Genomic DNA, 14,167 nt, shown 5'->3' with positions numbered 1-14,167 from the left:
AACCTGCTAAAGCTTGTTCTTCTATTTCTCACTTTTTCTTTGATGGCGATTGTTTGATTTTTATTAAAGCTAGAACTAAGGAAGATAGGAATCAAGCAACTACATATGAAAAATCAGTAAGTATTCAGATCAAGCCATGAACTTTGAAAAATCTTCTACTGTATTTAGTCATGAAGTTCCTAATAATGTGAAATCTGACATTGCTAATATCCTGCAAATAAGGAGAATGGCTTTGCAGGAAAAGTATCTTGGTGTGCCTTTGCTTCAACATAAAAAAGAAGGCTGAAACTTTTTCTCACCCTGTGGATAATTGTAGAGGTAGACTTGCACCATGGAAATCCAAATACATTGCTCAACTAGGTAAGATTGTTCTCAACCGATCTGTTCTTGGTAGCATGACAAACCACCATCTTGTTGTTTTCCAAATTCCACAGAGTATAATATCTGAAATTGATTCCCTTCAAAGGGATTTTTGGTGGGGAAAATAGCAAAATGGAAAGGATGTGTAAATGAAGGGATAGACTTTGCCAAAGGAATTAGGAGGCTTAAATATTAGGAGAACTGAAATTATCAACAAAGCTCTTCTTGCAAAACTTGCGTGGAGAATGCTTGAACAACCACATGCTCCATGGGCACAGTTTGGAATATTTGGAAATATAGATACTCGAAAGTGTTTGATAGTGTGCAGATTAATGAATCAGCATTTATCTGGCAGATTAATTCTGAATTAAGTGACTGGAGAGCAATTGATGTTACTGCAATCACTAGCAGTTCAGAAACTACTTACCCACCAATGTGGAAGTGCTTTGAGCACTTTATGGACAAGATAAACTTTGATGCGTCCTATATTGAAAATACTTGAATTCTGGAATTGGAGGCCTTTGTCTATAAATAAAATAAAATAAAAAATACTTGGAATTCTGAAATTGGACTAATTTGTAGAAATATTGCAGGAGAATGCGAAGGGGGCCAGCCAAAGCATTACATCCAGAACATGTAGAGGCAATGGCACTTCTGGAAGCAGTGATGTGGGGTAAAGCAAATGTGAATCAAAAGAATCCATTTGGAAAGAGATTGCGTGGATATAATGAATGCTCAGAATGACAATCAATGAACAACCTTAAATTTAATTTTGGATGCTTTCATTATTTTAGAAGATTTTTGAATTCTGGTTTTGCTCTTATGTTTAGATGCAAAGCATGTTGCAGACTCGATTGTAAAACATGCAAGGTTTTAATTAAATAGTTTTGATTGGTGAGCCAGTAGTCCGATTGGGATTTAAATATCTCCTTTCCTATTAAAAAAAATATTTTGGTAAAAAATGTTACAAATGCTCTTCCAGCATCACATGATCAGTTTCAAACTTCCAGATTCTAACCATCTCTAAAATGAATTCAATACAACAAGCTTTCTGGAGAAATAAGAAAAACAATGAAGGTAAGCATTTTATATCTTGGAAAAATGTTAATAAACCTAAAGAAGAGGGTGGCTTGGGATTCAGAAATATTCATATCTTTAACGGAGCTTTACTTGCAAAATTTGCATGGAAACTATGTACGGACAATACGTCCATATGCTCCAGATCGTTACAAGCCAAGTAATTCCCTGATGGACAAGTCTTCAATCTTACAAGTAAAGCTAACACCACCTGGTCTTGGAGGAGTATAAGTTCTGGATTAGATTTCATCCAGAAATATAGTTCTTCAAGTCTCTGCAATGGACAAAAGATCTTAATTTGGAAGCACAGATGGATTCTGGTACTGGATGGTCCACCTAATCCCAGACAAGGAAACACAAATCATCATCAATAAACTCGTGCATCAACTTTTCTCTCCCATATCTAGTAACTGGGATATAAGCTTGATCTTCTCTCTTTTGATGCTGTGACTGCTATACTGATTCTCAACATTTCAGTGCATCACGAGGACAGGATGTATGGACACTAGAGAAGAATGGAAACTTCTCTGTGAAGTCTGCATACATGAAAATGTATGGCATCACAACAGTCCACCTGATTACAGACTCCAGAGACTATACAAACATCTTTGGAAACTTCGTTGCTTCCAAGAATAGGTCAGTTCCTCTGGAAATGCGTCAAGAATATTCTGCCAACAAGGGACAAGCTTGTTGCTGTGATTCAAAAGATTGATGAAAAATGTTCTTTCTGTTCTCAGTCTGAAGAAATTCCAACTCATATCATCATGGGCTGTTGCTTGTCCAAGGCGGTTTGGTTTTCTACATTGGATGATATGCAAGAAAATATGACTGAACAGAAAGGATGGTATATACATCCAGACTGCTATCAGAAAGGATGATAGACATACATTAACAAATTGGGAGGTTATTGTCCTGCATTACCTGAGAGGAAAGATTAGACAACCAACATATCTGAATACCTGGAATCAACACAGATACTTTCTTCCTTGGCTCTGATGGCTGGCTCTGATGGCTGGAAATGGTACAACTGTGGATTTCGTCAAGGAGCTGCAGCACGAAAGTAAAAGCAAGTACGACTGCTCTATCGTTGTGACATTGATGCCCTTAACTGGCTGTAACCGATAACCACATATAACACTAAATAAAAGGGGGTTCCTCTGCGACAAAATCAACCAGTCAATCACTTTCAGGTATTCTTGATGTGGAAGTGAGTTGTTTTTATGAGCACGAGAAGGTATTATAATCGATAATTGCCAATTAGCAATCTAGTTATAAACAATGTCAAAACAAAGTGTTTGAAAGATGACTGATACTATAAATGGAACAGTAAACTGACACTGAAAAAAGTAATGTTACAACAATGGTACATGAAAGAATTCTTTAAGAAAACATACAACCCAACATAAATTAAGCATCCTTATTACACAAGTAATTCCAGAGCCAAGTCATAGACTCCTTACTAATCCAATTTTGTTTCCGTTTCCAATTCATTTTCAGATGATTGTTGTCCACTGTTTAAGGAGGTGAATTCACTCAGTAGGCTCGCTGAAGCCTCATCTTTCACTTCCAGATGTTGTCGATAAGACACTACTGGAAGGGATTTTTTTGAATTTACACAAGGAGCCCCTGGTATTGATTCAAATTTGATCCAGTTCCTTTCTTTTGCTTGCACTACAGTAATATACAGAATCACTCCTAGTATAATGACACTCCCACTAACTAAAACTGTCTTGAGTGAAGCAAGACACATAACAAGTACAAGAAGGAAAGCGGGAGGAATACATAGAATTGTCACTCCAAATGTTTGTAAAGGAACTTTGTAAGGTCGGTGAAGGTCAGGTTTCTTTATTCTCAACGCTACAAAAGCTGCAAACTCAAGCAGCATTCCAAATGAATAGAGAAAATTTAATAATTCAATTATCTCTTGAAAGCTCATCCATGATAAGAAAACAACCCCGGTTGCAGAACACAAGATGCTGAAAGTCGGGGTCCCGTATTTCGATCTACAGATTTATGAAAAGTAGATCGTCAGATCCTCACGAAGGCGTCCTCTGTATCTCACAGTCTCACCCAAGCAAAGGATCTACTTTCCGATGTTAATCATCTTACGATATACATATACACATCCTAATAAGGTTATCTGATCTCAATCGAGAGTTTTCAAAAGTCACTCTGAAGTCTCTAATTGTAAAAAGTTCCCTAGTTTCTCAAATCTACAACAATATTGAACCTGGTAAATTAACCAACTGGTAAACAAAGGAAGATCGAATTAGTCAGAACAACTGACCTTGAAGCAAAAATAGCCGGAAGCATTCCCAGCTCGCTCATCCCAAGTAGTTGAAATGCGTCACTACTCATTTCTGCTTCAAATAATCCCATATTAGACATAGCTGCAGCTGCCTGAATCCACCATTTAAGCCAAACTCCTCCTATCAACATTCCAACTTCAGCAAAGTACCCATCACTCCATTCACTTGGCTTAGACACTAATGCTCCAGTACCCGCAAGAAGAGGAATCAAATACGAACACATAACCAATACTACAGCACCAAAAAGCGCCTTGGGGAATGTTTTGCTAGGATTTTCCACCTCTCCCGCTAACGTACTCGCCTTATCCCAATAATTCAAGTTCCAAAACATACTATTAAAGTACCCTCTCCAGTTTACCTTCTTAAAATCCACAACTAACCATTGCTTGGGTCTAATACGAGGAATCGAAAGAAGACCCATTACAACAAATGGACTAAGCGAAAACATAGCAAGAGCTACAGCCGAAAACCCAACTATATGAAGTCCTCTATAATTCAAATATGTCAAGGAAAATGTAATCCCTAACAAAGCTGGAATTCTTGCAATCATATTATTAAAGATAGGCAATGAATGCTTCAAGTAATCAAGAAACAAAACTGGGTAAAGAGCATTATCCATAACTCCACTAAACCATTTCCAGAACCCTTCCTGGAATCCCCAAAAGGGTCCAAAAGCTGCTGATATCCAAACAACATAACCACCATTGTGAGGAAAACTTGTAGCAAGTTCAGCTGTAACTAAAGCTTCTGGTATACTCCAAATCAAAGGAAAAATTAAGAAACCAAGTAAAGCTAGAAGCGGACCTCCTCCTGCCCTAACTGAATCTTCAACCCCAAAAGGTCCTCCAGAAACCTCATAAAAAATTAGAGCAATTAAAGGCAGGACTGTTAATTTAGGATTTGCTTTAACAGTGTTACTCTCAACATTACCCTTCAGTTCTTCTTCTTCCCTCATCAAAACCCAATTTTTTTTTTCAAACTTTAATTTAATTCTCTGTGAAATTTTAACAAACTACAAGTTCTCCATGAATTAATTCAAAATCAGTTACCTGTTTCAGAGAAATATTGACATGGGTCTTGTCAAGATTCCATTACAGGATTACTGTGTACATCTGTTGAGTTCTGCAGCAGAAATTTTTGTCTCCTCGGTCCCTTTGCTTTGGCTCTCTTCAAATCTCTAAATCCGAGCTATGATTTTGTTTATCTGTGGTTTAATCAGAAGATTTTGATGTTGCCATGAGTGGGTTGGATCAGATTGAGTATCAGAAACGCTTCTACAGAAGCGAAGCTGAATACGTCTGTCCCAAAAGTCAACCGCTCAAGTGCAACCTAGATTTTGTTCATTTACAAAGGTTACACAGTTTGAACGGTAACTGCAACCTTGTTTGGGTGTTAGCTAGTTAAACCATTTAGCTTTAAGTGGCAAATGACGTGCCTCCCATTTAGAAGCCTTTGCGGTGAATAGGATTGCTAGCTAGCGTGCCAGTGCCACAACTAAAATGTCCCAATACGACTCACAGGTGAGTCAGTACAGCTCTTCCGATTCCAAAAGGTCCAATATGGTAACAACTAACAAGGTATTTATAAACAGAGTAATGCAGTAATTTTAATATACATAGGAAAACTGATGCAAAACAAGAACAATAATGCAGCAAGGATAGAATCACAAGTAAGCTAGATAGCCTTAAGTGGCAAGTATTTGGCAGTCTTCATCCCATGATCATTGACGGTAACGTTAGCTCCTAAATTCAAATCTGGCTTCCACCATCCAGTAGAGTACTCAAATTTTGTATCTAAACCGACATGAAACCTGGCCGTGCCCCCGTTTGAAACCTCTCTTCTAACTTCATCCCAAGGTACCCCAAAAGTCTCAATTCTCAGGGAACGGTAAAGTCGAAAAGAAGAGTACGGGTTTTGACGAAACGCAGGTATAGATATGTTTCCGATCAGTACATTCGAGTTAGTGCCGTAATAATAGAAAGCCATTTGAATGTCATCGTAGTAAATCCTCCGCTCGAAGCGCTTGCCGGCGCCTGTGAAGTACGAGAAACAAAGCTCGAAAGATATCGTTGCGGCTTTGATGATTTCAGTATCATTTGAGGCTGTGTTGAGTCCGGGAACGTAAAATTTCTCGATGTTGATACTTGGCGGAGAAATTTGAGGGTAATACTACAACCAACCGCATAAAACAATGATGCCCAGAAAGAAAATAATTATGGATGCAAATATTAAGAATAGCTTGAGATATACTGAGAACCTTTTTCTGCTGTCTGAAATTGTAGGAGGAGCAAGCTCAAGCTCCGGAATAAGAGGACTCTCATCAATTGGTGTCGCCATTGATTTTTTTATTTTTTATTCCCGATAAGTTTCTGTGTAGAATATTTTTGGATCGAAGTAATCTAAATAATGGTGATGAGTCTTTCATGTAATAGACGCCCATGTGGGAACATACAATAATAGTGTTTAGAATATTTTACACTGGTGGCCGAGGCAGATAAAGATACAACTTACAGTTTTATATTCAATTCTATATTTGCCGGTTTTGACCGATGCATCCCGTACTTAAAGCCGGAATGACATTGAATTTGCTCCAAGACTTTTGGTGCAAGCACCACGGGGAGCCAAAATTCCCTCGTATCCTTGCATGAGCCGTAAGGTTTCTGGGGCAAAATATACAACCATCATGATGCGTCTATATTTTGGTCTGGTTATTTAACATTGTATCCCGCGAGAGTGGTTGGTGAATATTCTCGGAACTCTGAATTAAAAATACATGGATTTTTTCTTAATATGAGAGCCCAAAAATACTTAGTAAATATTCTCCCTTAGCTGATCTCATCCAAAACTAAGAGTTATTACGACCCAAAGTCAAAGACTTTATAAACAAATCTGTATCCCACAAAAAAGTCTATTCTGATAGATAAATCTTTCTCCCACAGAAATACCTATGAATTTTTTGTTCCGTCTTTTGACAAATCAAGGTGAACAAGAACCAATTGATAATCATGTCTTATATTCCCGAAGAACAACCTAGAAATATCAATCACCTCACAATAACTTAACTATATGGTAGTAGAAAAAATTATTGCGGAATCACAAGAGTCTGAGATGAAAAACTGTCGTGATTACATTTTATAACTTAACCTATCGGAGATAAATCTCGAGTAGATATTAGAGAAGATAAAACTCAATACGATCGAACAAGTAAGATCAGAATACGCAACTACAGAGAAAGTAGTTGGATATGACTTCACGAATCCCAAATGAAGTCTTTAAGTCGTTAACCTATAATGGTTTTAGGAAAAACCTAGGTTAAAGGAGAATCAACTCTAGTCGCAACTAGTATCACACGTGAGGTAGGGGGATTAGGTTTCCCAGTTGCTAGAGTTCTCCCTTATATAGTCTTCAAATCAGGGTTTGCAATCAATGTTATCTTGGTAACAAAGCATTCAATATTCACCATTAGATGAAACTTGATTAGACTCAAGCTAATATCTTTCAACCGTAAGATCGAACTTAGCTTGTTACACACAAATGAAAAGTGACTTCATTTAGACATGAGTAACCGTACCTAAACGTGTACACCTTTGTTAGCTAAACAATAGTTAACCGAAGTTAGCCATATAAACACTTTCATATCAACCTTATTCATCTTAACCATAACTAGTTCAAATGACTCAAATGAAACTAGTTCTAGAGTTGTTCAATTGTTTATATTCTCATAGAAGTACACAAGACACAATTGAAGTAAAATCGATTTTGATTCATCCGAATCAATTCATGAAGATTATATCCACGGTTTGCAAAAGATTGTATTCCTTAATATATATATAAATGTATTAGTTCATGAACAAACCGATTGTAGAAATGAAATAAACATTCATTTGGATATGGGTAACCGACTAACCGTACCTAGACGTGTATATTGAGTTAGCTCAATAACAGTTAACCGAAGTTAGCCACATGAACACTTTTGTGTTAACCATGTTCATCTTAACACTTCTAGATCAAATGATTACTCATAGAGTTGTTCAATTGTTTATATTCTCATAGAAGTATACAAGACACAATTGAAGCAAAATCGGATTGATTCAAAAGAATCAGTTCATGAACCTTTAGCCACGGTTTGCAAATACTGCATTCCTTAATATATAAATGCATTTGTTCATGAGTATGAAAACATGCTTAACCGATTTTAGAACTTAACCACATAAGTTTGCAAACGGGTATGCAAACTTAAGTTCCGGACTTTAGTCATGTCTGACAGTTCGCAAATAGGTACGCATACTGTCTTTCCGGACCGAACTCAGGTGAATTAGTTTGCAAAAGCGGGTACGCAAACTTTGTTCCCGGACTTTAACAATTAAAACCGTTTGCATACGGGTATGCATACTTGATTCCCGGACCTGAATCATTCTTACAACAGTTCGCATACGGGTATGCATACTGTGCTATATCCAAACAATGATTAATTGTTCTAAACTCCCATTTCAATCATTAAAACATTCTTAGAAGATGACAATAACTGTCTCACACAAACTATTAGCTTATAAGTAATTTTCAAGTGATCGAATGATCAATACGAAACATTATGAGTCTACATCAAATGACTGTCTCACACAGATCATGTAAGATGTTACCAGGCGATTTTCACATAATCATCTTTTGACTTTCGTCAAGAATAATGATGAACGTAGTTAAAGAAAAAAGCTCTCCAACATATATTTCGAGAAACATATAAGCGAGTTAAACTCAGTTCAAAATATCAAATGTGTCTAATGTAAAGTCTATATAGCTATACGACTTTGTCTCAATAGGGGATAGAATATAATAAACTTCCGAGTGATAGATGAGTTCAAGTATCCACATACCTTTTGTTGATGAAGTTCCTCCAAGCTCCCCTTAGTTGATCTTCGTCTTCAATCAATGAACGACGCGAAGTCTAAATCTCAACTACACATTCTATCCTAATCCGATACATAGTTATAAGTAGACTAGAAATCAAGACTTATAGTTTGACAACTAAGCTTGAGATAGCAACGCTTGCGAGTTAGACCGAGCAGTGCTCTAACACTTGGTATGTAGTACAAGTCTGAAACCAAACTTAACTATAGGGATCAACCCAAGTATTTTGATTAAATTACAAGTGTAATTACTTTATTATAACTAAACAATAATCATAATCCTGAAAGTAAAATAGAAGGAAACGACAAGAGTTTACTAACGGGGAAAACCGAAAATCTAGAAAAACATGTGACCTAGTCCAGTTTTGAATACTCTCATAATTAAGCCGTTATACAAAGATCAATACCAACTTCGTATGGTTGAGACAAAGTAATCTATCCTTAGTTACCTAGTTTCATCAATAACCCTGCACTTACAACTAATCTGGTTAACGTACGTAAAATCCTAAGATAGACTCAATTATCTTAAGTTGATTCACCAGCCGTGAAGACTTCTTGCACTCAACTCCTTTGGATCGTATTCCGAAACAGTAAAGGACTAAACTGTATTCGGTAACTTCCTCTCAATCTCAAGAAGTAAATCAGAGATTTGTGTTGAGTCAAATAAAGGCTCTCCCGTTTATTCTAATAAACTCCTTTGTTTGTTAGATCTACCAATACTTAGATTATCAACATAAGAAAATTTAGGTCTACAAACTATCAGACTCGGATACTGAAGAATACCACCAAATCATAGTTTGTCAATCTAATACGACGAGCAAATAAGATGTTTATTAAAAGATAAACAATGCTAAGTCAGATCCCAACCAGCCAAGTTTATGCATGAAGTAAATCACAAAGATAAAAACCAATAAGAAATCTTCTTGTCTTCAAATCTTTTATGTATTCAATGTACCTGGACAAATAAACTTGATTCTATCTATGATGATCACACACGCGACATAGTCTGTTAACAATGGATGATCACAAGTCTATGTCAGATCTAAAGACATATCTGGGCCACCATTAATCCCTTGATCTAGTTTGAGTGACCTTATGTTAGAAGAGAATGATCTCAAGAATAATCAAACTAGGTGCAATCAGGGTTTAACAATTTTTAGTCAATCAAATCAATAATCTAGTATCCCACCAAAGGTACTATCTATACACTTCTTGATCCCACGGGTCTTTAAACTAGCATATGTAAGAGAATTCTCCTAATTAGGTTACTCTCCTCTCCAATATAGTATTACAAGTAAAAAAAAAATAGTCGGCTACAACAATGACTACAATACGAAGTTCCTGTCTCAGGATAGGTTTGTAAGAAGAACAACTTTACTTTTTATAAACCACGGTAATTCGGACACCAAGGAATTTATATAATCGAAAATATTCTCAAGATACGCAATAAGCACCAATATTCGGTTTTGTCTAATTCCAACCAATCTCCAAATTTAGCACCGAAATCCCTCATGGATGACAACTCAATAATAGTTGGTGTATAAGTATGCTTTACTAATATATCTTCCAGAGGTATGTTTTACTTGTTGGAAAATAAAATATGTACATTCAAAAATCTTAATAGAAGATTCTCAAACATTTCGGGTTGGAATATCACCTTGAGTATCAAGGAATATCTTTGAACAATAAGAGATAATATTTTTTCACATGTTCAAATTACTCACTATGTCGACATCTTGAACTTAACCATTTAGCAAACCCACATTCTGAAAATCACATAAACTCTAGAGAATACATGAAACTATAAATAATATTTTGCTATGGGATGGGTTCTGCTATAGATCCCCAATAGGAATCCGACCACTAATCCCATTTATTCTTTTCAACTACGAGACAAGTTCTGCAAATCTACTTTCTTAAACAAATGTAATTAAACATAATCTTCTAGGTATATAATAAATCATAATTTCAATACACAATAGTAACAAGTTACGAAGATAGTGTATATGTCGCAATTACGAAGTTCAAAAGATAACTGTTATATTTCATAAATATACAAAAGTTGTGATAAAACTTGTATATTATTCCTTGACATTTTAATCACAATAAGATGATCAAGTCTCTAACACTAGAATTTCATTTACATATACTAATTCGCATGTTATGTTTTCTATCTCAACAACTTGAATGTAACTTAGATAGAATTGGAAACAAGTCAAGTCTTGTATTACTAAACTCAAATAGAAGGATGATGTGTTCGTTAATGTAGATACATCTTCGGATTCTCTAGGTCTTTAGGGTAATACTTGTATGTCTCAACATTTATAGACTTCCTAGTCTGAACTAATGAAGTTGACTCTTGTAATCTAATCAAGCGACATTGAGTTTGAAACTAAAATATGATAACCAATCTTGACATACCAACGCTTTGCGAGTTCCACCGAGCAATGCTCTAATAGAATTAAGTTTTCTCATGTGGTTTTTATGTGTTAAGTTGGATCTTCAAGAAGGATATTGTATTTAGAATTTTAGTTGAACTTCTAAAAAGTTACACCTCAAGCTTCTAATATTTTTTGTGAGCGAAATATAGTCACAATCTTTTATATACGGGCGTCCATGATGATAAAATAGATTGTAATATATTTTGGAGAAGATTGTCACACACGGGGAATAAGGATACAATGGTTTCCAATAAAAAACAGATCGCGAACAACAATAAAAAGCATATGCAATATATTCCTTACGACGTGATTTCGAAAATATTATCGTATTTACCATCCAAGACGCTGTTTGAATTCAAGTGTGTGTCAAAGGAAATCCAACATCTAGTTGAAGAGCCTTTGTTGACAAGAGAAATTTATGAGATTAACACGAAAAAATCCGTGCACGGGTTTCTTTAAAAATATGTATGTGAATATTCATGCACATATTTGTTTCTTTCTGCTGATATTCATGATGGTGGTTTATCGGATTTTTACCTAAGTTTCTTGAAAAAGAAGATGGAATCGTAGATTTATTTTATCTATCCAATTGATTCGTGCAATGGATTGCTTCTTTGTAAGGTCACATGCCATATATGTACCTACTTAAACACAAATGAGGAAACTAATCTATGAAATCCTCTAACACAGCAGAAGTTGTTAATTCCACTTTGTCGTATAAGTTATCCTCCAGAAAAAGCATTTCCATAACTTTGCTTTGATGGTTGAATCCAGATTCAGGGTCGTTTCGTAAATCCCGGAGGATGGACTCTAAATTTGGGCTCTTTATATGTTTCTAATACACTCAATTTTTTTTTTATTTTTTAAATAGTAATTATACGTATATGAAACTAATTATTATTGGCCGCACACACAACCTTCAAAGTATGATTTTACACCAAACAACATTCCATTGTTGCCCATCTATTAATACTCCCTCCGTCCCTATTATAAAGGCGGAGTTGTAAAAATTTGTAGTCCCATTAGATAGGCAGACTTTCAGTTCCAAGATGGATTTTTCCATATATTGCCCCTTATTTATTATAGGTAATTATCACCACAATTAAGTTAATGTTTCTAGTGTTGGAAATTGTATAAAGGATAAAACAGGAAAGAGGATGGAAATGTAGGAAATCAAAAAAAATTCTTATTCTAAGAGAAACTCACTTCTCCGCCTATATAATGGGGACGGAGGAGTATATATCTATATCTAATATACCAAGATCATCGTTTCTTGGTTTTGGAGAAAATAATTAGTATTTAAAACCGATATTTGTTTTTTATATAAATTATTTGAAATTAGGGAATTTATTTCCTAAATATTCTTATCAAAATATTCGAATTCATAATGATATTGTACGATAGAAGTGTTTATACAAAAAGAAAATGAACTATCTTGTACTAGAAAAACCATATGTAATCATCAACAAAAACCAAAGTTCATATTTTGACACATTGTATTTTCACACATATTTAAAATTAAATTAATTAATTTTAATGTATTTATATGCTATATTGAAATCTAATGTCCCAAAAAAAAACTATTCATATGCAAATACTCAAATTAAAGAAAATAAATCATTTTGTAAATTTCGCTTTGTAGTCTAACTTTTTCAAAAATATACTTTTCTTCAACATTTTAAAAGTGATGCAATCCGTAAATATATGTGACTAAATTTGGTTTTGCAAATCCTAAATTTGAAATCGTTTTAGGTTAACGAAAATGTGGGTAAGTGTTAATTAAAAGAATTTTAATGTGTAGAGATGAATTGACAATTTGTAATATAGGTACACATTGCCTCCATTTTTGTATACAAATAAGATTAAACACGTCTACTAATAGGTGGTACAATAATATCCAAATCCATCGACTCAAGCGTAAATATTAACATATATTTACAATGCGGCAAGATCCCTCGACAAAGCGTTTTAACAAAATTTTTTGACAAAATATCTTATCCGTCTCTTTATATGTATCCAACGGTTTTGGAATTTACCGGGTTTCCAACCATTATTCAGATTTTACGCGGCTCCCCCAAGCCAAGCCAAAACTTCAAGATAAAAAAATAAAGTATATTTTTTTTACTTAACCGTAATTTCCCCTCCCTTCTGTATAAGAAATTATTATTTTTTGATCATCTTCTTCTCCTCTGATTAAAACCGTAGAATTACTTGATCTTATGATGGATACGTCTTTTTTTTCTCTAATCCATAAGATCATTACCAATTAGTCATCTAGGTATACATTTACAAATATATGTAATAATGCTTGAAAAAGCGGGGGTCTAACAACACCACCCAATATTTCGCTTAGCAATCTGTATGGACTAACTACAGTATACTTTGCTAGAGAATAAACTAGACAGTCAGACTCAATCTAGACTAAAGTATATCGAGGGGTTAATATCTCTCTCTTGTTTTGATTTACTCGAGTTAATAGAAATCAACGAGTCTTTAATCAAACACAAGGAATAACTTGGATGGTACCAAAGACCAATATCCAAGGATCAATCAATGACAATCAACAACCAAAGGTTGGATTACTCTAATTGATGATCTAACGCACAACCTATATTATTTCAATTATAAAGATAAAACAATATAATGCGGAAATTTAAATAACACAGACACCAGAAATTTTGTTAACGAGGAAACCGCAAATGCATAAAAACCCCGACCTAGTACAGATTGAACACACACTGTGTTAAGCTGCTACAGACACTAGCCTACTCCAATCTAACTTCGGACTGGACTGTAGTTGAACCCAAATCAATCTCCCACTGATCCAAGGTACAGTTATGCTCCTACGCCTCTGATCCCACCAGGATACTGCGCACTTGATTCCCTTAGCTGATCTCACCCACAACTAAGAGTTGATACGATCCAAAATCGCAGGCTTTGACAATAACCAAATCTGTCTCATACAGACAAGTCTATCAAAGGATCAATCTGTCTCCCACAGATAAACCCTAAAGGTTTTGTTCCACCTTTTGATAATAATCAAGGTGAACAAGAACCAATTGATAATCCGGTCTTA

General features: G+C 35.2%; 2 protein-coding genes across 2 annotated transcripts; both read right to left on the bottom strand.

The window, feature by feature from the left end:
* Nucleotides 1-2,729: 2,729 nt before the first annotated feature.
* On the bottom strand, nucleotides 2,730-5,127 carry LOC113288605 (probable polyamine transporter At3g19553). The gene is made up of 2 exons (XM_026537695.1): nucleotides 3,725-5,127; nucleotides 2,730-3,440 (listed from the first exon to the last, which is right to left on the bottom strand). Exons 1-2 carry the CDS (start codon nucleotides 4,699-4,701, stop codon nucleotides 2,897-2,899), a joined length of 1,521 nt encoding a protein of 506 aa, XP_026393480.1. The 5' UTR covers nucleotides 4,702-5,127; the 3' UTR covers nucleotides 2,730-2,896.
* A 293-nt stretch (nucleotides 5,128-5,420) lies between these two features.
* On the bottom strand, nucleotides 5,421-6,083 carry LOC113291206. Its single transcript, XM_026540766.1, has 2 exons — nucleotides 5,997-6,083; nucleotides 5,421-5,915 (listed from the first exon to the last, which is right to left on the bottom strand). Exons 1-2 carry the CDS (start codon nucleotides 6,081-6,083, stop codon nucleotides 5,421-5,423), a joined length of 582 nt encoding a protein of 193 aa, XP_026396551.1.
* Nucleotides 6,084-14,167: the final 8,084 nt, after the last annotated feature.

The sequence above is a fragment of the Papaver somniferum genome, chromosome 6 (assembly GCF_003573695.1).
Source record: "Papaver somniferum cultivar HN1 chromosome 6, ASM357369v1, whole genome shotgun sequence".
Taxonomy (NCBI): Eukaryota; Viridiplantae; Streptophyta; class Magnoliopsida; order Ranunculales; family Papaveraceae; genus Papaver; species Papaver somniferum.
Note: the sequence above shows the minus strand (reverse complement) of the source record. Positions and strands in the feature narration are given on the sequence as shown.